Genomic DNA, 27,024 nt, shown 5'->3' with positions numbered 1-27,024 from the left:
CCCAAGCTGCTTAATTTAGCTCAAACTACATGAAAGGAATATTTGCTGTGCTTGTCAACATTGTTATTTTGTATTACTCTTCCCTCTCATAAGGACTTCAACAGCAGCAGCAATCCTCAAACTGCATCTCCCCTTCCTTTGTTGTTGTTTTTTTTTCTGGGGGGTGTTATTTTTTTAATTGAATATCTTTTAATGTTAAAGAGAAATTGATGTTATGGATAATTAATACATTCTTATATCCATAATTTATACCTTTATGACTAATTGATAGAGGTATGTGTAGGGATGATGTAAAACTACACATGCATCATAAGGGGATATTAAAATGGGTCAGGATGAGTCTCCTGCATATCCATTGGATGCTCCAAAAACAAACCAACCTAAAAGGATATGGGAAAGGAAAGTTAGTTTATGAAAATCATGGAATGGTTTAGGTTGAAGGGGAGCTCAAAGCTCAGCCAGTTCCAACATCCTACCATAGGCAGGGACACCTCCCACTGGAACAGGTCACTCAAGGTCTCATCCAACCTGGCCTTGAACACCTCCAGGGAGGTTGTGGAGCACAGAATCACCCAATGTGATCAGAGATCATCTTCTGTGCTTCTGTGCTCCACAACCTCCCTGGGCAACCTGTGCCAGTGTCTCACCACCCTCACTGCAAACAACTTCTTCCTAACATCCACATTCAGTCTCCCCTCTGCCACTTCAAACCCATTCCTCCCTGTCCTCTCATGACAAGACCTTGTCAATAGTCCCTCCCCAGCCCTCCTGGAGCCCCTTTCAGATACTGGAAGGCCACTCCAAGGTCTCCTCCAAGCCTTCTCTTCTCCAGGCTGCAGACCCCCAACTCTCTCAGCCTGTCCTCATAGCAGAGCTGCTGCAGCCCTCTGAGCATCTTGGTGGCCTGCTCTGGAGTGGCTCCAACACTTCCATGTCCTGCTTGTGCTGGGGGCTGCAGAACTGCACCCAGGACTGCAGGTGGGGTGTGAGGAGAGCAGAGCCAAGGAGCAGAATCCCCTCCCTTGCCCTGCTGCCCACACTGCTCTTGCTGCAGCCCAGCACAGGGTTGTGTCTGGGCTGCACTCACACTGCTGGCAAATCCTGCTCCTGCTGAGCACAGCTGAGGAATTCCCACCAGCTAGCACTGCAGAGACCAACATCTCTTGCACAGGCTGGAGCACAGCCTTGGATTTAAGCACCACTCAACTTTGGGGAGCATTTGCCTGAACTTTATGAGGCAATTTTATCCCCTTTGTTGCAGATCTTCTCCAAGGAGTCCAAGACAGGATCAATGCCCTGCAATTTTACAGTCACTGCCATGGTCCTGCAGGATAAATATGGATTAACTGTCCCAGCTTCAATATTTAATGCAATAAAATGCCTTTTGTAAAGGTAGGGAAGTGTGACTTGGGCATGCATTTGAATCATACCTTAAAAAATACACGAGACATACCAGCATCTAATTTGTTCTGTTCAGCTCCTGAGATGCCAAGGAGATAAAAACCACTTCTCTTTGAAGAAGGTTAAGGTAGTAAAGGGAACAGATTAAATCATTAGGAAGAGGTGAATTTAAAAGCACTGTCCCAGGCTGTCAAGTAGATTAGGGGTTCAAAAGCTGGAGAGTAAATTAAACATATCTGTGATACACAGCTACAACTTCTCATTCCTTCTCTGTAATTGGCAACAAGAAAGGAAAAGAAGAAGGATGAATGTCTCATTAAGTCATCCCAGACTCTCCAGACACTTGGTCTGAGGTCAGCAATTACATTCAGTGAGTTATAGTCCTTGGGATACCTGTCCCAAACTAGCAGGAGGATGTATCACAGCAAGATGTGTGCATAGCTCAGTCCAGTTGAGGCTAGGCACACATCAGCATCTTTCATACCAGCAGCACCAGGGCTGTCATTCTGCCCTGCACTGCCACTGGTGAGGTCTCACCTCGGGCACAGCTCTGTGCCACTCACTGCAAGAGAGATATTGAGGGGCTGGAGTGGCTCCAGAGGAGAGACTGGAGAAGGGAGTAGAGGGAAAGGCTGGTGAGGAGAGGCTGGGGGAGCTGGGGGTGTTCAGCCTGGAGAAGAGGAGACTCAGGGGGGACCTTATTGCACTCTACGGCTACCTTGAGGGAAGTTGTAGCCAGGTGGGAATCAGACTCTGCTCCCAGGCAACTTGGGACAAGACAAGAAGGCATGGCCTGAAGCTGTGGCAAGGGAGGTTTAGGTTGGGAGATAGGAAGCACTTCCTCATGGAAAGGGGAATTAGGCACTGGAATGGACTGCCCAGGGAGGCAACCTTTGCCAGCCTTCCTGTAGGATCCCTTCAGGTATTAGAATCACAGAATCAAGCAGGTTGGAAGAGAGCTCCAAGCTCAGCCAGCCCAACCTAGCACCCAGCCCTGGACAAGCAACCAGACCATAGAATCAACCAGGTTGGAAGAAACCTCCAAGATCATCCGGTCCAACCTAGCAACCAGACCATGGCACTAAGTGCCCCAGCCAGGCTTGGCTTCAACACCTCCAGCCACAGCCACTCCACCACCTCCCTGGGCAGCCCATTCCAATGCCAATCACTCTCCCTGACAACAACTTCCTCCTAACATCCAGCCTAGACCTGCTCTGGCACAGCTTGAGACTGTGTCCCCGTGTTCTGGTGCTGGCAGAAGAGCCCAACCCCACCTGGCTACAACCTCCAGTCTTCCTTTGAACAGCCACCTCCAGGGAGTCTTCTCTAGGCTGCACACCCCCAGCCTATCCTCCTAGCAGAGGTGTCCTAACCTCTTTGTGCCCTTCCTCTGGACTTGCTCCAACAGCTCTATGTCCTTCTTTATGCTGGGGACAGCAGAAGACTATTTAACAGACAGCAGCAAAGCAAGCCAAAGCCATCACCTCAAAAGCTCCACGCTTCAGAAGTGGGAGGCATTTGCAGCCACAAAGCACCTACCCTCCTCAGGGTTCACAAGCAGCTGCTGCAGCCCTTCTTCAGCAGCACCTCTTCCCTCAGCAGCAGATGAAAAAGCACCAGGGCTGATCTATGATGTGACCATTATTAAGTGCCTTATTAGCATTAATCTTTAACCTTCACAAACACAGTGACAACAGGCAACACTTGCTGGAGGCAACTCTCCTTTTATGCTCACCCAGCAGCATTATTTACAGCAGCAGGGCACATGGCAGCAACAAAAAGGAGCAGGAAAGGATGCACTGGAACAAGCAATAAATCAGGCAGCAGTGAGCTGTTGAAGGCTAAAGAAAAGGAAGCCACCTCCAAATAAGGTTGTGATAGGGTCTAGGCTGGATGTTAGGAAGTTGTTGGCAGAGAGAGTGATTGGCATTGGAATGGGCTGCCCAGGGAGGTGGTGGAGTGGCTGTGCCTGGAGGTGTTGAAGCCAAGCCTGGCTGGGGCACTTAGTGCCATGGTCTGGTTGGTTGGGCAGGGCTGGGTGCTAGGTTGGGCTGGCTGAGCTTGGAGCTCTCTTCCAGCCTGGCTGATTCTATGGTTTGGCAAAACCCACTTTAAAACATGCTCAGGGCTAAGCACATCTTTGCTTATTAGCCAAGGAGTGAAATGGAAGCTTCTCTTCAGGAGTCAGTGGGTTCTTAGCTGCCTTGCTGTGCCAGGGGCTACAAGGAGGATGAAATTCATGATGCTTTCTCCCCAGGCATAAACGATGCTTTCAGGGGCCCTGATAAAGCCATCAAACAGATAGGTGCATCTCAGACATCTGACAACAGCTATCACTGACAGAACAACCTCTGTCAACGTGGCTTTGAGACTGAATTAGTGGCATTCCTGGGAGCCTTCATTTTTCACCAGCCACTGAAGTGCCTTTGTTCCTGAAATAAATTGCTTTAGGAGGCTTGAATACATCTAGAAGCTGTTACAGGTAGACCTTTCTTCTTCAGCCAGCATTGTCAGGCAGCAGGAGGGCAACAATTCAAGACACTCAGGAACAAAACCTTTTATTCCTATCTTTGGTCTCTGTCTTTGCAGACTGCCTGCCATGGAGGATCCTTTACTGTGTGCATGTCAATGTGTGTGTGTGATTTGAACATTCACCTACAGACAACTCCACACCCAGCACTTCAGAACAAAAATCACTTGCTGCTAGTCCAGCTGTTAGGATTGGAGCTTTCCAACATTCAGCACCATTCTATTGTTCAAATAATTGCTGCCTTGGAAATGGAAACTAAAAGCCTCTTGGGGGGAAAAATGAACACAAGCTGGAGCAGGGGATTGAGTCCAGCATCAGTGAGCTTGCAGGTGACAGCAAGCTAGGAGCAGCTGTGGAGCTGTTGGAGAGCAGCAGAGCCCTGCAGAGGGACCTGGCCGGGCTGGATGAGTGGGCAGAGGCCAATGGGATGAGACTGAACAAGGCCAAGTGGAGGGTTCTACACTTTGGCCATGATAGCTCCAGGCTGGGGCCAGAGTGGCTGAGAGCACCTAGGGGTGCTGGTATAAGCATCCTGAATAACCATTCAGCCTAGAGAAGAGAAGGCTCTGGGCAGACCTAATTGCAGCCTGCCAGTACCTGAAGGGGCTACAAGGATGAAGAGAAACTGGTGACAAAGGTCTGTAGTGACAGGACAAGGACAATGGCTTCAAACTGAAGAAGAGCAGATTGAGACTGCATGTTGGGAACAAGATCTTTACTATGAGGGTAGTGCAACACTGGAACAGGTTGCTCAGGAAGGTGGTTTGGGCCCCATCCCTGGAGATATTCGAGGTGAGGCTCAACAGGGCTCTGGGCAGCCTGATCTAGCAGAGGATGTCCCTGCTGACTGCAGAGAGGGTTGGACTGCATGATCTTTGAGGGTCATTTCCAACCCAAACCTTCTGTGATTCTATGGTGCAGGCATTTTGTATCACCTCAGCAACAGGAATCAGCTGCCTGGATGCCCTGATGTCTATGAAACACCTACCAGGGCTGGCACAGGATGAGACATTTCCCACAGCCTCTCTGTAATCTCCATCTATTAATGCTCCTGCTCTCTCTTGGTGGAAGTTTGCTCTTTACTCAAGAGGGACCTTGGAATTGATTGCCATTTCTCTTATGTGTGCATGCTTTGCTTCAGCATAAGTCACTGCTAGCAAATGATCTTTGGTGATGTGATAGAATCAGCTGTGGGAAGCAAGCTTTGATACAAACAGAGGGCATCATCCTCCAGTAAGTTAGTTTCAGCCTGAGACTATAAGCACCTTTGCACCCAGAGCCATTTGACTCATGCTCTCTAAGTACTGAGGATCTGAGTGGCTGCAGAGGTCAGCATTGAAGTATGAATCATGAAGTGAGTTTCAAACTCAGCTGTGGAGTGAATTTGCCTCCTTTGCATAGAAGCAAAGCAGAACTTCATGAATCAGATGAGCAACAGCCAGAAGGAGAAAGCTGTTTGCTACACTTTGATGTGAGTCTCTGCCCTTTTTCAGCTTGAAGATCCTACAGAACCCTTCCAGTGAAGCTGTGCATCGTCTCCAGTGACTTTAAGCCTTTGCTGATAGCTTTGCTTTGTGCTCCCACTGATCCCTTGGAAGTTCAAAGCCACAGGCACATCTGAATTCCCTGAATGCAGAGAAATTTAAAAGGGCATAAAAAACATGCTCCTTTGTGAGCCTCCTTGAAAGTGTTTGTAAAGACATAAGCTGTTCTGGCTGCAGGTAAGGGAAGTGCATCTCACTTTGTGGGATGTGGCACCAAAGGACTGAAGAACTGAAGTATTCCCCAGCAGGAGTTGGCTCCAGGGAAGGTTTCTCTTGAGGGTTTTCACAATGCCAAATAGGCTACAGCTCCACTATCAACTAAACTCAATGCTGCTGCTATTAGTCAGAAGTGAAGAGCAGGCAGTAACAGCCCTAGCATGATTTCAGTGAGCAAAGAACCAGGCACCAATAAATACTGTCCAAGTTTTGCACCTGTTTTAGAATCAGCCACGTTGGAAGAGCGCTCCAAGCTCAGCCAGCCCAACCTAGCACCCAGCCCTGCCCAACCAACCAGACCATGGCACTAAGTGCCCCAGCCAGGCTTGGCTTCAACATCTCCAGCCACAGAGACTCCACCACCTCCCTGGGCAGCCCATTCCAATGCCAATCACTCTCTCTGCCAACAACTTCCTCCTCACATCCAGACTAGACCTCTCCTGGCACAGCTTGAGACTGTCCCCTTGTTCTGTTGCTGGGTGCCTGGCAGCAGAGCCCAACCCCACCTGGCTACAGCCTCCCTGCAGGTAGCTGCAGACAGCAATGAGCTCTGCCCTGAGCCTCCTCTTCTGCAGGCTGCACACCCCCAGCTCCCTCAGCCTCTCCTCACAGGGCTGTGCTCCAGGCCCCTCCCCAGCCTTGCTGCCCTCCTGTGGACACCTTCCAGCACCTCAACATCTCTCTGCAATGGAGGAGCCCAGAACTGGACACAGCACTCCAGGGGTGGCCTGAGCAGTGCTGAGCACAGGGGCACAAGAACCTCCCTTGTCCTGCTGCCCAAACTACTCCTGAGCCAGCCCAGGATGCCATTGGCTCTCCTACCAAAGATCCTATTCTGTGCTTCTGTCATCCACAACCTCTGGAGTTGTCCAGAACCGGTTTGGATGAGGCTTTGAGCAACCTGTTCTAGTGGGAGGTGTCCCTGCCTATGGCAGGGGATTAGAACTGGCTGAGCTTTGAGGCCACTTCCAACCTAAACCATTCTGTGATTCTGTGTCAGTCACCATCACAAGCCCCTGTGATGAACACAAAGAGAGTGAGGCTATTTCCTCTTCCTGTGCAAAGTGCTCCTAACAGTGGAGTCAACTCTGCAAAGCTTTAGCCTGCCAAACACAACATATGCTGCCCAAGAACAGGGTTGTGCAAGAACCTAAGAACTAACTCTGTTGTTACCTTGGGGCAATAACCATAACTAAGACACTTTAGAGAGAGACACACAATCACCCAGCTTCTGTTCTCTGCCAGCAAGGAAGAATTATGGTTGCAGAAGTTACATGAGCAGGGGAGTGCAAAGAGGTATAAAACTTCCTTGCTCATATTCTGCATCATCACTCATTCCCCTCTCAGAAGCCAGCCAGTAAACCTCATAAGCTGAAAGAGAGAAGGGCTGGTTCAGCATGATATCATTTGTCAGTCAAGCAGCAATATCCCACACTTGGGATTCATTTGCAATGGGAGAGGCCATTTGACAATGAAGCTAGATTAAGCCAAACATAAAATGTTATTGCTCCAGGCTTGTCTTCAGTGCTGCATTAACACCAGGAACAATCCTGCCATTACTGCTGTGAGAAGTCAGACTGAGGGTGAGGAGCAAGTTCTACAGTATGAAAGTGGTGAGAGCTTGGAATGAGTTGGCCCAGGGAGGTGGTTGAGGCTCCATCCCTGAAGGTGTTTAAGGCCAGGCTGGATGAGGCTCTGGCCAGCCTGATTTAGGGTAGGATGTCCCTGCCCATAGCAGGGGGGTCAGAACTGGCTGATCTTTGAGGTCCCTTCCAACCTAAACCATTCTATGTTGCTATGTGTGACAGTAGATGACTTCTAAGGTCCTTTCCAGCCTGAGCCATTCTCTGATTGTATGCAACCCCCCCACACACCCTTTATACACTAATTTCATGCAGTGCTGCTCTGGAAAGAGATGTGCCCTTATGATTAGACTTTAGGAGGAGCTGCACTGGACTGTTGTTATGGAAATGCTTTGCACTGCTTGCAAATGCCAATCACATGAAAACAAAAAGCAAGCTGAAAAGGCAGGGCAAAAAAACCCCAAACCAAAACCATTTTCTGTGTTGCAGTGTTTCAGAGGGAGATAGCAGAGGAAAAGTGCAAATCAGGAACAGCTAATTGCTAGGCTTGGTTTATAGTAAATGCCCAAAGGAATCAACACACAGAAGGCACCAGCTAAACCCACCACGAGCTTCTCCTCTTGCTGTCTTCCCCAAGCTGTTCCTCTTTCATTCAGCTAATCATGGAACAGTGTGGATTGGAAGGGACCTGCCAAGGTCATCTTGTCCAATCTCCCATGCACTCAGCAGGGACATCCTCCACCAGATCAGGCTGCCCAGAGCCCTTCGAGCAGCATGCTGAATATCTCCAGGGATGGAGCCTCAACCATCTCCCTGGGCAACCTGCTCCAGTGTTCCACCAGCCTCATGGTAAAGAGCTCATTCTTAAAATCCAGTCTAAATCCACTCCTAGCATCAGAGAATCAAGCAGGTTGGAAGAGACCTCCAAGCTCAGACAGCCCAACCTAGCACCCAGCCCTGGCCAACCAACCAGACCATGGCACTAAGTGCCCCAGCCAGGCTTGGCTCCAACACCTCCAGCCACAGCCACTCCACCACCTCCCTGGGCAGCCCATTCCAATGCCAATCACTCTCTCTGACAACAACTTCCTCCTCATATCCAGCCTGGACCTCCCCTGGCACAACTTGAGACTCTGTCCCCTTGTTCTGGTGCTGGTTGTCTGGGAGAAGAGCCCAACCCCACCTGGCTACAGGGAGCTGCAGACAGCAATGTTTGAAGCCATTACCTCTCATCCTATCCCTACAGACCTTTGTCACCAACCTCCATCCTTCTTGTAGCCCCCATTCAGCTACTGGCAGGCTGCTATTAGGTCTCCTTGGAGCCTTCTCTTCTCCAGGCTGCAGAGCCCCAACTCTCTCAACCTGTCCTCATAGCAGAGGTGTTCCAACCCCCTGAGCATTTTGTGGCCCTGCTCTACCAGGTCCACACCCTTCTCATATCTAGGGCTCCAGACCTCAACACCACAGCTTCTCCTCTTGCTATCTTCTCATAGAACCAAGCAGGTTGGGAGAGAGCTCCAAGCTCAGCCAGCCCAACCTAGCACCCACTCCTGGCCAATCAACCAGACCATGGCACTAAGTGCCCCAGCCAGGCTTGGCTTCAACACTTCCAGGCACAGAGACTCCACCACCTCCCTGGGCAGCCCATTCCAAGCTGCTTGGTTTCCTTCACACACACACACACATAGCATGGCACAGAGACTCTGGGTTTATGGCCATGACAAATACTTTGGTTTATACAAAACCAAGTGGGTTATTTCCCCCCTTTCTCCTAGCAATAATGAAGCCTCTTGGACTCTTCTTTAAGCACTGCCACCTTCAAGCCTTTGAAGAGTGGCATTTTGAGACAAAGTGTGGCAGTGCTTTGATTTAAAAAGAGACCCACAGCTCTTCTGCCCTCATTATTCTCTTTGCTAACAGCTAGAACTGTTCATTGACTACTGCAAAAGCACCAACACCCTTGCAGCTAGTATCAAAGTACATTTGTTTTAAAATAAAGAGGCAATTCACCCTGAAATGTGCCACCCCCCTCCTCCCCATTCCATATGGTACTAATACATGAACATGCCAGACCTTGCCACCCCTTGGGGAGCACATCTTGCACCCACGGCAACCTAGCAACTAAGTCATTAACTATGGTGACAGTGCTGCTTCAGCTCTGCTCTTCTCTGTCTGAGGCAGAAAATAAATGACATTTGGGAACTCAAATCCAAGCAAGTGGCTTCAGAGTCACTCCAGAACAACATAAGGAATGGAAAGGAGCACTACCAGTGTGGTTCAGATGGCACTCAGTGAGCTGCTTGTAACTGTGGGTGGTGTTTTTCAGGTGTTGTTTGGATGTTTGCCTCAGTTTTGGACTTTGATGCTGCCTTTGCATCTCCTAAAAGAATGAAAGCCACATGAATGCACATTGTGGCCACACTTCAACTTTCTTTCAGTACAGTTTCCTTACAACTCCCTTTTCTCTCCACTTAGAATCAGTCAGGGTTGGAAGGGACCACAAGGAGCAGCCAGTTCCAACCCCCCTGCCATGCCCAGGGACACCCTACCCTAGAGCAGGCTGCACACAGCCTCAGCCAGCCTGGCCTTAAACACCTCCAGCCATGGGGCCTCAACTACCTCCCTGGGCAACCCATTCCAGGCTCTCACCACTCTCATGCTCAACAACTTCCTCCTCACATCCAGGCTGAATCTCCCCACCTTCAGCTTTGCTCCATTCCTGTCACTCCCTGACAGCCTAAAAAGTCCCTCCCCAGTTTTTTTGTAGCCCCCTTCAGATCCTGGAAGGCCACAAGAAGGTCACCTGGGAGCCTCCTCTGCTCCAGCCTGCACAGCCCCAACTCTTTCAGTCTGTGCTCACAGCAGAGCTGCTGCAGCCCTCTCAGCATCCTCAATGGTTGCTCATCTCATTCAAAGCAACCTCTGGGTGCAGTCCCTGTGTCTGGAGAGTCTGTTAGGGAACCACAGATTCAACCAGATTGGAAGAGACCTCCCAAACTCATCCAGTCCAACCTAGCACCCAGCCCCAGCCAACTAGCAATTTGCACATTTCTAGTAGCTAACAAAGAGCTTTGAGGAGGGACTCCTGATAACAAAAGATTCAGCTCAAACTCCAGGAGAGGATTTGCTGACCCAGACTTGCTCTCAGAGCTTTCCAGTCAATTCTCTTGCAAGGAGATAAAGGCAGAATTAACCTGCTATTTATCCCTTCACCCTACCTCTCTTACCTTTGCTGCAAGCACCCTGTCAGGGGGAGTAAGTGAATGTTGCATGCTCAGCTTCCTGTAATCAGTGAAGCACATGCCACAGTGTGAGCTGCAGCGCAGAGCAAAGCATGCATTCAGCACTCCCCCAGAGGCAAAATGCACACCTTGAGCATGTGCTTCCTTTCAGAGGCTTAGCAGCTTCCTCGACTACCTCTGCATTTACCTTGGCTCTTGAAATCCACCTATCCCAGACATTCCAGGGCATGGAGCTCACAGGCTGCAGCCTGTCCAAATCCACACCTCTTGGGTAGGTTCTAAACTATCTCCTTTGCACCAAGAGAGGTCCAACAGACAGACTCTGGAGCCCCCAGCATAAGAAGGACGTGGAAGCATTGGAGCCAGGCCAGAGGAGGCCACCAAGATGCTCAGAGGGCTGCAGCAGCTCTGCTGTGAGGACAGGCTGAGAGAGTTGGGGCTCTGCAGCCTGGAGAAGAGAAGGCTTCCAGGAGACCTTGGAGTGGCCTTGCAGTATCTGAAGGGGGCTACAGGAAGGCTGAGGAAGGACTATTGACAAGGTCTGGTAATGACAGGATGAGGAATGGGTTTGAAGTGGCAGAGGGGAGATTGGAACTGGATGTGAGGAAGAAGTTGTTTGCAGTGAGGGTGGTGAGACACTGGCACAGGTTGCCCAGGGAGGTTGTGAGGCACAGAATGACCCAAAGTGATCAACGCCAAAAATGAGCACTAATAAGTGAATGCCAACACCTCCAGTTACAGAATCACAGAAGCACAGAGTCATAGAACCAACAAGGTTGGAAGAGACCTCCAAGCTCAGCCAGCCCAACCTAGCACCCAGCCCTGCCCAACCAACCAGACCATGGCACTAAGTGCCCCAGCCAGGCTTGGCTTCAACACCTCCAGCCACAGCAACTCCACCACCTCCCTGGGCAGCCCATTCCAATGCCAATCACTCTCTCTGCCAACAACTTCCTCCTAATATCCAGCCTAGACCTGCCCTGGCTCAGCTTCAGACTGTGTCCCCTTGTTCTGTTGCTGGGTGCCTGGCAGAAGTTTCTCTAACGGAGGCTCCAGAACTGGACCCTTTTCTAGCATCCACTTTCAGTCTCCCCTCTGCCAGTTCAAACCCATTTCTCCTCCTCCTGTCATTACCAGACCTTGTCAATAGTCTCTCCCCAGCCCTCCTGTAGACCACATCCTGGAAGGCCACTATAAGGTCTCCTGGAAGCCTTCTCTTCTCCAGGCTGCAGAGCCCCAACTCTCTCAGCCTGTCCTCACAGCAGAGCTGCTGCAGCCCTCTGAGCATCTTGGTGGCCTCCTCTGGACTGGCTCCAACACTTCCATGTCCTGCTTGTGCTGGGGGCTGCAGAACTGTACAAGAGCTGCAGAGAAATGCAAAAGGACATTCAGGACATTTACACAAGAGTGAGCTTGGCTTTTTTTTTCCCCCAGTTAAAGATGTTGCAGCTGCCTCAAGATTATCTGCAGAGAAACTGTTGAGAATTTGGATGAGATGAATTAGCCTTGAAGAAAGGCAATGTGTAATCCACCACTGTGAACCTAAATGGGAGACTTAAGCAACAGCAATTTGCCCTGGGCTGCAGCTGCAAACAGGAGGGGATGAGCTTGTGTGCAACACAGGCACTTGCCTACAACAAACACACATTTGGGCTTTATCCTTTAAGACTTTGAACCTCACACAAAGACACACAAGCAGCAGTGAGGGAGAGAGACATGAAAGCACCTCAGCTACCTCAGACTGGGGCAGCTGCTTAAATTGACTTCAAGCCTCTGCTAAATTTGGGTTGAAATCACCTAATATTCCATGGCACACTTCAAAATCACAGCTGAAAGTGAGCTGCCTCCTTCTCCTGATGCACAGGGGGGCACTGAACTGTCTTTAAAGGTTACAGAATGTCAGGGGCTGGAGGGGACCTCGAAAGCTCATCTGGTCCAGCCCCCTTGCCAGAGCAGATCACACTGAAAACACATCCAGGTGGTTCTTGAACATCTCCAGAGAGGGAGACTCCACACCTGCCCTGAGCAGCCTGTTCCAGGGCTCTGTCACCCTCACAGGGTAAAAAGCCTTCCTCAGGTTCACATGGAATCTCCTATGCCTCAACTGCCACCCATTGCCTCTTGTCCTGTCACTGGGCAAGCCCTCAAGGACTTTCAGTAGAGCCTTGTGCCAGGGAGAGATAAAGAGAAGAGTCCCCAGGCAGCATGGCACAGGTGGGACATGAGCAGGCTGTGATCCTCATGCCTGCACTGTATTTATCTCCTGGTGGGGCAGCAAAAGCTGTTTGCCCTTTGGTGCCAAAAGGCTTCTAGAGACCAGACATGACCTTACACATGAATGCTGGTTTGTAGGAACGCTGAGCTGTCAAGCCTAGAAAGCCAAAGCAAAAACCATGCCTGCACTTCAGGCTTCACAGAGATGGAGAGCATTTAGTGATTTAATAGAGGAAACCTCTAAGACTCAGCTGCACCTCTTTAAAGCTGCACCAAGAGGAGGAAACGGCAGATAATGAGCAGTGAAACGTTTCCAACTGCCCAACTGCTCTGCAGCAGCCTGCTTGACTTTTGCACAGCACTCTGCAACCTGCAGACACAGCCTTAGGGAAGAGCAAACCTGCACATACAAACATCTTTTACCTCCTGCTTTTCCCTAACTTCATTCCTTTGCATAGGATCAGTCAGGGTTGGAAGGGACCACAAGGATCAGAGGATGTTAGGGGGTCGGAAGGGGCCACAAGGAGATCACGGAGTCCAACCCCCCTGCCAGAGCAGGACAATGCTATCTAACACAGAGCACACAGGAACACATGCAGGCAGGCCTGGAAAGGCTCCAGAGAAGGAGACTCCACAGCCTCTCTGGGCAGCCTGTGCCAGGGCTCTGGGACCCTTCCAGTCAAGAAGTTCCCCCTTGTGCTGAGCTGGAACCTCTTTTGCTGCAACATACACCCATTGCTCCTTGTCCTGTCCCAGGGAGCAGTGAGCAGAGCCTGACCCCCAGCCCTCAGGTATTTATAAACATTTATCAAATCCTCTCTAAGTCTTCTCTTTTCCAGACTAAAATGTCCCAAGTCTCTCAGGAGCAGCCAGTTCCACCCCCCCTGCCATGCCCAGGGACACCCTCCCTAGAGCAGGCTGCCCACAGCCTCATCCAGCCTGGCCTTAAACACCTCCAGGGATGGGACCTCACCCACCTCCCTGGGCAACCCATTCCAGGCTCTCACCACTCTCCTGCTGAACAACTTCCTGCTCACAGCCAGCCTGAACCTAGCCACCTCCAGCTCTGCTCCATAATCTGGCTGCCAAGACCACGTTTGGGGGCTGATGCATTTCACACGCAGAGCAAGCCTGGCCAGGGCTGGAAGCACGTTCACTGAATTCAATCTGCCTGGCAGATGTGAGGCAGTGAGACAATGACTGTGCACTTGACAGATGTCTGTGCTATGTACATACACATATTACAAACCAGAGACACGAATTTCCTGCTATGGAAAACAGGCAGAGGGCTGCTGGCTGGAGCAGAGCTCAGAGTAGTTGTGGGTCTGGTCCAACAGACTGATAGGAAGGCAGCTTTAAGGTGACCAGGTCCAACCATGGCTAAGTCACCACTCAACCACATCCCTCAGCATCACATCTAAATGTCTTTTAAGGACTTCCAGGGTCCACCACTTGCCTGGGCAGTCTGACAACCCTTCTGGGGCAGAAACTTGTGCTAAGATCCAAACTAAACTTCCCCTGGCACAGCTTCAGGTTGTTTTCTCTTGTCCTACCACTTGTTAGCTGGGAGGCTGACACCCACCTTGCTACCACCTCCTTTCAAGTAGTTCTAGAGAGTGGTAAGGACATGCTTGAGCCTCCTTATCTCCTGGCTACACACCACCACTTCCCTTAGCCTCAAAGCTTGTGCTCTCAACACTTCATTGCTCCTCTCTGCACATGCTCCAGCACCTCAATGTCCTCCTTGTAGTTATGGGCCCAAAACTGAGCACAGTATTCAAGGTGCAGCCTCAACAGTGCTTAGTACTGGGGATGATCCCTTCCCTAGACCTGCTGGCCACGCTATTGTTCATGCAAGCCAGGATGCTGTTGGCCTTCTTGGCCACTTGGGCACACTGCTGGCTCATATTTAGTCATAATGACACAGTCTCAGCCTGGGGAGAACCTAGGGGAAGTTCCAGGTTGCCAGCAGAACAAATACATACCATCAGATACTCCTCACTGCAGCAAAGAGCCCTTGCTCCCCGCTCTGGCCACATTCATTGCCTTCCTGTGTCCATGGCAGTGGCTCAGAGGCTTGCTGCACCCCTCCAGCCCAGGGCTCAGCAGGCAGCAGAGCCAGGGCAGGGGCTCACTGCTGCCAAAAGGAAACAATGCTGCACCCCTTTGTCACAGCCCAGCTCATCATCTTCTCTGCCTGCCCATCTGATGCTGCTTTGCCCATATGGTCCTGTTTCCTCCCCAGCCTTGGCTCTGCCACTCCACAGGCTCCTCCAGGAACAAGTTCAGCTCTTCACAGCAGTCTGAGAGGTGGAATATGCCAGCCTAGCTGCAAGCAGCAGCAGTCCCTTCCCCACTCACACTCTGTGCCCGTGAGCACTAATGTGGTGCTCTGCAGTTAACACCACAGACAACAAAAGAGCACCAAGAGGGACTGGCAGGGCTCTCCTTGCAGGGGATGGTGGCAATGACATCCAAGTACCAAGTGGCAAAGCCAGAACTGCTGCCCCATGCATCACTGTGCTAACTCCACTGCCACAGGAGCCAGGCTGGGGCAAGGGCTGCAGGTGAAGGCAGCAGTTTAAACAACCACCAGCAGTTCCCCACTGCAAAATCTGAAGCTCAGAGGCAGGCTGCCAAAGGCAATAGGAGGGTGAGCAGGGCCTGGCAACCATTCCCACAGCCCATTTCTAAACAGCAGCAGTTTGATTCTTGCTGTGCAAAAGAAATCATGTCCCCAGACTGGCAGTCCATACACCCTTGGCTCATGGACCCAGCCACAGTTTCCTCTGGCACTCTTTGCAGCATTCCAAGCCTACAGCAGAGTTTATTGTGCCAGTGCCAAAGGCATGACAAACTTGGAGCTGATGATTTTCAGTTGACACTGGAAGCTAACAAGAAACACAACATGACCAAACAAACAATTTAGGTCAGGTTTGCATCTGCAGCAACCAGAGCTAAGGATGATGTGAAGAGAGCCTGTGATGGGCTAGGCTTTGGCCCATATGCATCAGGAGGTAGACCTAACTTAACACTACTCATGTCCCAGGTGCTGACAGCTTCCATCAGCATCACAAGGACCAAAGGGCACCTGGAATCTTGCCTTTAATCTCTGATGCTTGTCAGTGTGCCTTGCAGAAGCCAGATGGAAAGAAGGCAGGGGATGCATAGTTAATCAACAGATCTGCTTCCTGATGCTCTCAGTCAGCAAGAGATCCACTCACTCTGCTGCATTAAAAAGGGAAGAGGCTAGGAGACACACAATCAACAGATCTGCTTCCTGATGCTCTCAGTCAGCAAGAGATCCACTCACTCTGCTGCATGAGAAAAGCCTCCAGAAGAGAACTTTTTGTCTAGCCAGCCTTGATGCAAGGACACCAGAGTGTCATGATGGCCTAGAGACCCAATGATCTCCTCACATCCAGGCTGACTCTCCCCACCTCCAGCTTTGCTCCATTCCCCCCAGTCCTGGCACTCCCTGACAGCCTAAAAAGTCCCTCCCCAGCTTTCTTGTAGCCCCCTTCAGATCCTGGAAGGCCACAAGAAGGTCACCTGGGAGCCTCCTCTTTGCAGCCTGCACAGCCCCAACTCTTTCAGTCTGTTCTCACAGCAGAGCTGCTGCAGCCTCTCAGCATCCTCCTGGCCCTGCTCTGGACACTCTCCAGCATCTCCACAGCCCTCTTGTCCCAGGGGCTCCTGAACTGGATGCAGTACTCCAGGTGGGGTCTCATCAGAGCACAGTAGAGGGGCAGAATCACCACCAAGTGCCACCCCAAAGCTGCTGCCAGAGTTGCAAACCACGAGGTGCCACCCCACAGCTGCCTGTTGTGGCTAGGAGCAAATGAGGAGTGGGCTCAGAGACCCTGAGCTCCAAAAGCTCCCACCTGGTTTTGCACAGGCAACACTGCAGCAGCAGCAGCGACCTTCCAGCTGTGTTTCTTGGCACCCCTTCAACTTGTCAACTGGAGGCTGTGCACCTGGCATCAGGAGAACAAGTGAAATGAAAAAAGAAAATGCTGGCATGCTTGTCAAGCTGCCAGCTTCCTGCTGTCAGCTGTGCAAAACCTACCCAGCACAATTTGGTCTGAGAAGCCTACATAGTAAAAGTAATCCACCAAAGCACCCTACAGTAGCAGTGAAGAGCAGGGAAGGAAGTGGACATCAACAGCCTGCTGCCTCCTGGCCCACCCTCCCAAGGGGCACAGACTTCACACAGCTCAGGGTCATTGAGTGTTTCAGAGAAGGGCCATGGGGATGAGCAGAGGGCTGGAGCTGCTCTGCTGTGAGGGCAGGCTGAGAGAGCTGGGGCTGTTCAGTCTGGAGAAGAGAAGTCTCCAAGGAGACCTCACTGTGGCCTTCCAGTATCTGAAGTGGGCTAAAAGAAAGCTGGGGAGGGACTTTATAGGGCGTTGGGTCATTCCTTCTCTGGAGACTTCTAAGGCCTGTCTGGATGTGTTCCTGTGTCACCTGAGCTAGATGGTGTGGGTCCTGCTCTAGCAGGGGGGGTTGGACTCAGTGATCTCTTTGGGTCCCTTCCAACCTTGAATCACAGAATCAAGCAGGTTGGAAGAGACCTCCAAGCTCAGCCAGCCCAACCTAGCACCCAGCCCTGCCCAACCAACCAGACCATGGCACTAAGTGCCCCAGCCAGGCTTGGCTGCAACACCTCCAGGGACAGCAACTCCACCACCTCCCTGGGCAGCCCATTCCAATGCCAATCACTCTCTCTGACAACAACTTCCTCCTAACATCCAGCCTAGATCTGCCCTGGCACAACTTGAGACTGTGTCCCCTTCTGTTGCTGCTTGCCTGGCAGAAAAGATCAACTCCACCTGGCTACAGCCTCCCTGCAGGTAGTTGTAGACTACCTGTGATGCTGTGCAGCTCTGCTGAATGGTCCATGCTCAGTCCTGGCAGAAGTTAGCTCCTGAGCCAGCTAGAGATGTCCCTGTTTACTGCAGGGCAGTTGGACAGGATAACTTTTGAGGGTCCCTTCCAACCTCATGCATTCCAAGTTCAGCTTAAAAACCAAACCAATTTCTGAAGCTGAGGACAACAATTTTACCTACAGCTCTTAGCCACGAAGGAAAAAACCCATCCCTAAGTCACTCCTGGCAGTAACTAAAGCCCATTTCACCACAGAGAAGGCTCTTCAGCAATGCAGTTAGGTAAGTTGGAAAGGAAACATCACCCTCATGTCCAAACAGCTTTATCCAGCCTTCCCAGAGCACTGCAAACCCTCTGGTGCCTGATTTAGCACACAACAGAGCTTTAGGAGAGACAGGATCTCAAATCATCTTTTCTTAGTGCCCCAGATTTCCATGAGCACTGCTAATGCAGTCAGCAGCTTCAGGCTGAGAACATTATCACTGCTCCCTCCAGTGGGTGTCAAAAGGAGCGAGTCCACCCTGCTGCCTTGCCAACAAAACAGCTTTATCCTCGAGAAAGTCACTCCCAAATGAAGCTTGGAAACACTTGCAGTGTTACTGAGCAGCTCAGGACTTCTGCTTCCTTTCGAAGTCGCAGGGGGGCCAGTAAAAACCACTACCAACCTTTGCCTGGAGGTCAGACACGGGAAAAAAGCTGTTGCACACCAAGCAGAATCTAGAGACGGCAGATCCCTTCGGATGTGTGCATCCTGCATCCCTGCCTGGCCCCTTCACAAAGCCCTCCGTGCTCCTCTCCCTCATACACACACGCAGAGCTCCTCCAGGGACCTGCCTTGCTCCCTCCCAAACACCAGAGGCTGGGCTGGAGGAACCATACGAGGGTTTCTGTTCTGTTTTACTGCCAGAACAGGAAAACAACAAAGAAAAGGAGGGCACCCCAAAGGGCACAGAAAAGGAGGGCACTCCAAGGGGCAAAGAAAAGCCTTTCAGCTCTGAGATGCCCTCCATGGCAAAGAAAAGAAGGGCACCCCAAAGGGCAAAAGAAAAGCCTTTCAGCTCTGAGATGCCCTCCATGGCAAAGGAGGGCACCCCAAGGGGCACAGAAAAGCCTCTGAGCTTTGAGATGCCCTCCATCTCAAAGGCAAAGAAAAGGAGGGCACCCCAAAAGGCAGAGGGCACCCCAATGCCAATCACTCTCTCTGCCAACAACTTCCTCCTAACATCCAGCCTAGACCTGCCCTGGCACAGCTTGAGACTGGGTCCCCTTGTTCTGTTGCTGGGTGCCTGGCAGCAGAGCCCAACCCCACCTGGCTACAGCCTCCCTGCAGGCAGCTGCAGGCAGCAATGAGCTCTGCCCTGAGCCTCCTCTGCTGTAGGCTGCACACCCCCAGCTCCCTCAGCCTCTCCTCATAGCAGAGGTGCTTCTACCCCCTCATCATTTCCTTTGCCCTCCTCTGTACCTGCTCCACCAGGGCTCCAGAGCTGGATGCAGTCCTCCAGGTGAGGTCTCAGCAGATTCAGGTGGCAGAAGTCCTCTCCTCACACTGCCTTTGAAGCAGCCCAGGCTGCCATTTGCCTTCTGAGCTGCCCCCAAAAACTCTCTGCTCACAGCCAGCCTCTCACCCACCAGCACACCCAAACCCTGCACCTCAGAGCTGAGTTCTGCCACCTCCTCCCCCAGCCTCTCTTTATAGTGAGGGCTGCTCCAGCCCACGTGCAGAACCCTGCACCTGCTCTCGTTAAGCCTCATGAGGTTCACCTGTGCTCTGCCCTCAAACTGCTCCTCGTCCCTCTGGCTTACCACTGCTCCTTGGAGCAGTGCTGAGTGCTTCAGCATTTTGTCAGCCCTCTAGCATTCCAGGGAACACTTGTTGCATGTTCCTGTGTGCATGAGAGGTCTCCTCACTGGGGTTTGCATGGCCATTGCTACAGCCTGCAGCCAAGGAATCTTCTGTCCAAGCAGGTTGGGGCTGATCCACTGCTGCTGCAAACTGCTGCATGTGTTTGCATTCCTGCTGCTCAAACCTTATATACTTTGAAAGAGGAGGGATGTCCCCAACCTTAGCTACGTTGGAAGAGGAGAGATGTCCCTCTCCAAGATGTTCACCAGGAGCCCTTTCATCAGTTGAGGGGTTAAAAACCAAACCATAAAATGACTTTTATGTAAAAAAGAAAAGATGCCTTCAGGAAAAGAAAACTCCCTCCAAAGGAGTAAAGCTCAGTTAAAACTTTGCTAAGAGGGTCAGGAGATTCTCTCTAGCTCTCTGACTCACTGCCCCCCTCCCATTCCCTTGGCTCACAGGGGTTTATGCTTCTGTGCAATGACAGCTGCCATATTAGAGATAAAGCTTGGTGTTGTGACACTGCAGAATGCAAAGAGCAGCTGAGTCTCCCAGCACCTTGCTTAGCTCACTCATAAGACACCATGAGGGGAAACAGTGATGCAAGCTCTGCTTTAGGTTCTGAGACAGGTCCCACCCACGCTGCGAAAGGGCTGTCCAGAGCCACAGAACAGCTCAGCTGTTGGTGCCAGCAGGGAAAGAACACTGGCAGGTAATGAATGTGACTCAGGGAACATCAGACTAAGCCTCCTCATAGAACCATAGAATCAAGCAGGATGGAAGAGAGCTCCAAGCTCAGCCAGCCCAACCTAGCACCCAGCCCTGCCCAACCAACCAGACCACGGCACTAAGTGCCCCAGCCAGGCTTGGCTTCAACACCTCCAGCCACAGCCACTCCACCACCTCCCTGGGCAGCCCATTCCAATGCCAATCACTCTCTCTGCCAGGAACTTCCTCCTCACATCCACGATAGACCTCTCCCAACAACATTACATTCCTCACGTTCTTATGTGCTTGTGCAAAGTAGCACTTGGGACCCAAGTTAAGTAAATGGGGATGGGGCTGAAGGTAAAGGACAGAGACAGATGAAACAATCCTGCTATTACCCAACTCCTTTCCAAACACAGACTTAATCACAGGCTGCTTGGGAACAGCTGTGTCTGCGTCCCCATCTTTCAAACACTCTGCACACTCTGCCTATTGAAGCAGACCCATCCTGTGGAGGACCCTCCCATGCAAAATGCTGGGGGTTTGAATCAAAACAGATAAATTAACCCCTCAAAGAACGCCAGCAAGCACGATAATGACCTCTCGAATCGGCAGGCTCTGCTCTTTTCCAGCGCTGCTTGCAAAGCACATTTGTGAAGCACCACCTGCTGCACGCCCAGAAAACAGCAACCAAAACTGCTGCTCCTGCAGTCACAGAGTCATAGAATCACAGAATCAGCCAGGCTGGAAGAGAGCTCCAAGCTCAGCCAGCCCAACCCAGCACACAGCCCTGGCCAATCAACCAGACCATGGCACTAAGTGCCCCAGCCAGGCTTGGCTTCAACACCTCCAGCCACAGCCACTCCACCACCTCCCTGGGCAGCCCATTCCAATGCCAATCACTCTCTCTGACAACAACTTCCTAACAACATCCAGCCTAGAGCTGCTCTGGCACAGCTTGAGACTGTGTCCCCTTGTTCTGTTGCTGCTTGCCTGGCAGCAGAGCCCAACCCCACCTGGCTACAGCCTCCCTGCAGGCAGCAATGAGCTCTGCCCTGAGCCTCCTCTGCTGCAGGCTGCACACCCCCAGCTCCCTCAGCCTCTCCTCATAGCAGAGGTGCTCCTACCCCCACACCATTTTCTTTGCCCTCCTCTGTACCTGCTCCACCAGGTCCATGTCCTTCCTGTGTCGAGGGCTCCAGAGCTGGATGCAGTCCTCCAGGTGAGGTCTCAGCAGATTCAGGTGGCAGAAGTCCTCTCCTCACACTGCCTTTGAAGCAGCCCAGGCTGCCATTTGCCTTCTGAGCTGCCACCAAAAACTCTCTGCTCCCATCCAGCTTCTCACCCACCAGCACACCCAAACCCTGCACCTCAGAGCTGAGTTCTGCCACCTCCTCCCCCAGCCTCTCTTTATAGTGAGGGCTGCTCCAGCCCACGTGCAGAACCCTGCACCTGCTCTCGTTAAGCCTCATGAGGTTCACCTGTGCTCTGCTCTCAAGCTGCTCCTCGTCCCTCTGGCTTGCCACTGCTCCTTGGAGCAGTGCTGAGTGCTTCAGCATTTTGTCAGCCCTCTAGCATTCCAGGCAACACTTGTTGCATGTTCCTGTGTGCATGAGAGGTCTCCTCACTGGGTTTTGCATGGCCATTGCTACAGCCTGCAGCCAAGGAATCTTCTGTCCAAGCAGGTTGGGGCTGATCCACTGCTGCTGCAAACTGGTGCATGTGTTTGCATTCCTGCTGCTCAAACACCCAGCCTAGACCTCCCCTGGCATAGCTTGAGACTGTGTCCCCTTGTTCTGGTGCTGGTAGCCCAGGAGAAGTGACCACAGGAGAGCTTGAGTCAGGAGTAGCAGCTGCCCAGCTCAGCAGAGGTTGCTCAGGAGCAGGAAGGGAAGGGTTGCTGCTGTGATGTGCGAGGCAGCAGGGGAGGAAAAGCCTGAGCCTCCAGTCTATCTTGTTGCAGCTTCTCTCCCTGTGCCCCTTCTCATTATCCTTGCAGCCTGCTTGCCCACCATGCCTTAAGAGAGTTTCCCACTTGGTATCTTTGCTTCCATCTCAGGGCATTTATAGTGCAGGTGGATCTGGGAAGCAGTAAATGAGAGCTTCATAGGCTGGGTGCTGTCACTGGCAGGCTCCGTAAGTCATACCCCAGAGGGGGCAGTGGGTGAAGCAGGGGCAGGAGGAGCTGGTGTTAGGAGGGTCAAGGATGAACATGAGCCTCACAGCTGTGGATTGCAACCTGGTGTTTTCCAGGACATCTTTGCTGCTTTGTCCTGGCCGCTGCAAGTCAGAGCACTTGCAGCTGTGAGAGGCACCCATGGGACCTCCACTCTGCCCCAAAACCCATATGAGCATTCTGCAAAGGAGTCTGTAAAGCTCTCTTGTTGGGCAGACACAATGCTGACTATTTTTGAGCTTAATTACACCAAGGGTGTGGAATAACTGAGCTTAAGGGAGCTTAATTACACCAAGAGGTGAGGAATAAAGCTTGTAAACATAGCAGTAACAGTGTCCCAGATCTCTTACCTTCTATGCTCTACTCATCTCAGCCCAGGAGGAGGAAATCCACCAAAGGAGGTCTTCTCTTTGCCCAGCACAGAGCAAATCCTGCTCTCTGTCCTGGCCTTTTGGGCTCATAATGTACTTACCCCTCCAGAAGCAGGGCAGGTTCCTCTTTGTGAACAAGATCTGGCAATGGTGAGAGAAGCACTGAGCAGAGGACACGAAGAGGAGCCTTGCCCAAACCCAGCTCAGGGCACTTCTAACAGATTCATTTCCCCCAGTGTTTCTGTGACCTCTGTAAAGTGTTATCACTTCTTTCCCACCAGTAGGCAAACACCAGTGAAGTCACTTGGCCAAGTGGTATCGCATATAGGAGTCATCAGCTGAAGAAAGGGGGCCAAAAATCTCCCCTCCCAAATCCCAAGCAAAGGAAAACAGCCTGCATGGCTTCACAGAGATGCATCACTTCAGAGCTTCGTTGCCCCAGTGAAATAGAGCCCATGAAATGACTTGCCAGGGAGCACAGATGCATGCTGGAGCTGTTGATCCAAGTCTTCCCTCGCTTCCATCCTTTGGATTACAGAGCTGCTTCTGACTTCCCTTTTGGACTGGCCTTTGGTTGAAACCTCTGCTCCTTCAAATGTATCTCACCTTACAAACTAGCACAAAGTGATCTGCAAAGACCAACATAAGCACAACCAAGCCCAAACCTGGCACCAGGTTTGCATGGCAAATATATCACTCGGATTATAGAATCACAGAATGGTTTAGGTTGGAAGGGACCTCAAAGCTGTAGTGCTGCTTGGGGCTGTTGTGGCCAAAGTGTAGAACCCTGCACTTGGCCTTGTTCAATCTCATCCCATTGGCCTCTGCCCACCCATCCAGCCTGGCCAGGTCCTTCTGCAGGGCTCTGCTACCCTCCAGCAGCTCCACAGCTGCTCCTAGCTTGGTGTCATCTGCAAACTCACTGCTGCTGGATTCAGTCCCACAGGATTGAAGCTCACAGGATGAAATGTTCTCTGTCCCAACTGATGCTTCAAATGATTTTAGTGACTGCCAGTTTCAGTTTTAACTCCTAGGACCGACCACAACTGTTCCAAATCTCTTCTTTGCCAGGCAATTATCACATGAGCCACAGAAAGCTCTTCTAAGTTCCCTGCTCTGACAGGATCTGCACACTTGAATTCTGCTTCCCAGAGCACTTCTGTGTGTGGCTTTGAAATCCTTTCTGCCTTTAAAAGCCAATTGTGGGGTTTTCTTTGCTGAGAAAAAGAACACAAAGGGGACACAAAAGCATCAGGCAGAGTTTCAGACTTGGGTAAGCTTCCACAGCATGCTCCTGATGTGGCTTGCCCAGCTCTTTGTGACAACGAGGTGGGACAGCATTTTGAGTGGTGTGGTGCCCAAGCCGACCAGCCTCACTCAGCATCTTCCTCCTGGCCCAGGATCACAGACAAGTTTGTTGCATTCACAGAGTCAAACATTCAGGTTGGAAAAGACCCTTGGGGGGGATCATCAAGTCCAAATGAGAACCCTGCTCTACAAAGTTCCCCCCTCAACAATATCCCCAAGGACATCTAAACAACCTTTGAACACATCCAGAGTGGGGGACCCAGCCAACACCCTGGGCAGCCCATTCCAATGCCTGACCACTCTTGCTGGGAAATATTTTATTCAAGTTTCCAGTCTAAACCTACCCTGTTACAGCTTGAGACCATCCCTGCTTGTTCTACCATTAATTACCCATGAGAAGATACCAGCACCAAACCCTACCTGAAGGGAGGCTGTAGCCAGGTGGGGTTGGGCTCCTCTGCCAGGCACCCAGCAACAGAACAAGGGGACACAGTCTGAAGCTGTGCCAGGGCAGGTCTGGGCTGGATGTTAGGAGGAAGTTGTTGGCAGAGAGAGTGATTGGCATTGGAATGGGCTGCCCAGGGAGGTGGTGGAGTCACCGTGGCTGGAGGTGCTCTCACCACCCTCACTGGAGAGAACTTCTTCCTAACATCCAGTTTCAATCTCTCCTCTGCCAGTTTAAACCCATTATCCCTCTTCCTGTCATTGCAAGACCTTGTCAATAGTCCCTCCCCAGCCCTCCTGGAGCCCTCTTCAGATACTGGAAGGCCACTCCAAGATCTCCTGGAAGCCTTCTCTTCTCCAGCCTGCAGAGCCCCAACTCTCTCACCCTGTCCTCACAGCAGAGCTGCTGCAGCCCTTTGAGCATCTTCATGGCCTGCTCTGGACTGGCTCTAACACTTCCATGTCCTTCTTGTGTTGTGGGCTCCAGAACTGCACACAGGACTCCAAGTGGGGTCTGAGGAGAGCAGAGCAAAGGGTCAGAATCCTCTCCCTTGCCCTGCTGCCCACACTGCTCTTGCTGTAGCCCAGAGCATGGGTAGCTGGCTGGGCTGCATGTGCATGCTGATGGCTCAACCAGGTTGGAAGAGACCTCCAACATCATCCAGTCCAACCTAGCACCCAGCCCTGTCCAATCAACCAGACCATGGCACTAAGTGCCTCAGCCAGGCTTTTCTTGAACCCCTCCATTATTTCTTCTCCTCTGGGAGACTTCTGGGAGCTTCACCAAGCTCACATTTGCAAACCTCATGTGAAAGACCAGCAAAGAAATAAACTGCAGCTCTCCAATTAGCATTTGACATCCTCAACTGGTTGGTTAGGGTTTTTTTTTTGGGGGGGGAAGGTTTTGTTTGGTTTGTTTGCTTGGATGGGGTGAAATCTGTCTCCTAAACCATGCTGATAAACTCAACATGTTACTAAATTCAAGGAGTGACTAAACCCAGCATCATTTCCCCTCTCAAGGCACAGCCAAATCTAACGCTGCAATTCACAGCAGGATTTGCTTTGTGCATGATATTTGGGGGGGGGTGGAAATATGAAACGACCCCAGCAGTTTCCAACATGTTAAAGGGGGCTCAGACATATAGGAATAGCTGCTTCTAGCTCCTTATTGTGCATTCAGAGCTCCTGCCAAAGACAACAAGGGAGCTGGGGCATTAGGATATGAAATGGGAAGTGGTCACAGTTTCAAAGGCAGCTGCCGGGTGCCAAACGCTTCTGCAAATCTGGCCCCTCCTGCCTCTTTTGGTGCCCTGCCAGAAAGCAATCTCCCCGTGCTGGCAGCTGGCCAGCCAGCCTTGGAAACTGCTCTGCAGAGGTGTTTCAGCAAAGCCTAAACGCCAAACCCCAGCTTTGCCCTGCCCCATGAGGCACCGTCACCAATCGCCGCGCAGCTCCCGGGGTCCGCCTGAATCGCTCCGGGATGAGCTCCTCCACCTCCAGAGAAATGAGTTTCCTCTCCAACTGTAAATCCAGGTCCTGTGGTTGAAACTAATCCAGTCTGGCAGCGGCTGTGGCCCTAGGAAGAGTCTCCTTGGAAATGCCAAACGTTGGCAATGGCAAAGTGATCCAAGGCTTTGGTGCCACTGCTGTTATATTAAAACCACCTGGTTTATTTATACAATGGCTTACAGAGCAGGGGACCCTAGAAATAATAACAACAATACATAAACTTTATAGCAAAAAATATACATATAATAATAATAATAATAATAATAATTCAACCTTTTATGCTGTGTAGAAATGGAGATCTGTGTGTGTGTGGACACAGAAGAGAGACAGGAGCTGGACTTACGGTTAGGGCACTTGTGTCGAGCTCTGTGCGCCCAGACACGCGCAGCTGTCCCTGTTAGAGCGGTCCAGGTGCCAGGTGCGTGCACAGGGACACACAGAAACACACACACACACACACACACAGGGGCACATTTACACTCTGTGGGTAGCTGGAGTCCTCCACTGGCTGTGAGCATCTGAGTTAGTGTCCGTGGGAAGGGGAGGCAAGGTCAGGTCATCGCTGCGGGCACAGGACTGGCTTGACGCATCTGCCTTTGTGGAGGACTAAGTTTGCTGGGCAGTGGCAGCCTGCCACGCAGGGCTTGTTGCAGGGGCCAATCTCGTTCCAGTTGTCACAGGTTTTGACACATCCTGGGCCACAGGTGTCGTACACTGCACCGTGTTTGCACTGGGTGGCTGAGAGGCAGGGAGAAGGAAGGAAACAGGCAGGTTAGACAGAGGTGGGGAGCGCTTTGCTTGGCTTCTGCTGCAGACAGAGAGTCAGAGAACGGTTGGGGTTGGAAGGGAGCTCAAAGCTCAGCCAGCTCCAAACCCCTGCCATAGGCAGGGACACCTCCCACTAGAACAGGTCGCTCGAGGACTCATCCAGCCTGGCCCTGAACGCCTCCAGGGAGGTTGTGGAGCACAGAATCACCCAATGTGATCTCTGATCTCGCACTCGCCCTTTGCGTATGTGTGAACACGAATGAGGTCACCTCTTAGCATG

General features: G+C 51.5%; 2 protein-coding genes across 5 annotated transcripts in view; both read right to left on the bottom strand.

Moving 5' to 3' along the window:
* The window catches only part of NPSR1 (neuropeptide S receptor 1), an 82,456-nt gene extending 60,782 nt beyond the window's left edge, over nucleotides 1-21,674 (bottom strand). Inside the window, exon 1 of one of the 2 annotated variants that reach the window (XM_064169947.1) lies at nucleotides 21,328-21,674. The gene's annotated coding sequence lies outside the window, so the exon portion shown is untranslated. The remainder of the gene's footprint in view (nucleotides 1-21,327) is intronic. The other variant, XM_064169944.1, reaches the window with a different exon arrangement.
* Nucleotides 21,675-26,116: 4,442 nt separating this feature from the next.
* Nucleotides 26,117-27,024, bottom strand: part of BMPER (BMP binding endothelial regulator) — a 161,703-nt gene continuing 160,795 nt past the window's right edge. For 2 of the 3 annotated variants that reach the window (XM_064169888.1, XM_064169889.1), the window contains one exon: nucleotides 26,117-26,714. In XM_064169888.1, the coding sequence (XP_064025958.1) occupies nucleotides 26,533-26,714 (182 nt within the window). In that variant the 3' untranslated portion in view covers nucleotides 26,117-26,532. The remainder of the gene's footprint in view (nucleotides 26,715-27,024) is intronic. The other variant, XM_064169890.1, reaches the window with a different exon arrangement.

The sequence above is a fragment of the Pogoniulus pusillus genome, chromosome 32 (genome assembly GCF_015220805.1).
Source record: "Pogoniulus pusillus isolate bPogPus1 chromosome 32, bPogPus1.pri, whole genome shotgun sequence".
Taxonomy (NCBI): Eukaryota; Metazoa; Chordata; class Aves; order Piciformes; family Lybiidae; genus Pogoniulus; species Pogoniulus pusillus.
Note: the sequence above shows the minus strand (reverse complement) of the source record. Positions and strands in the feature narration are given on the sequence as shown.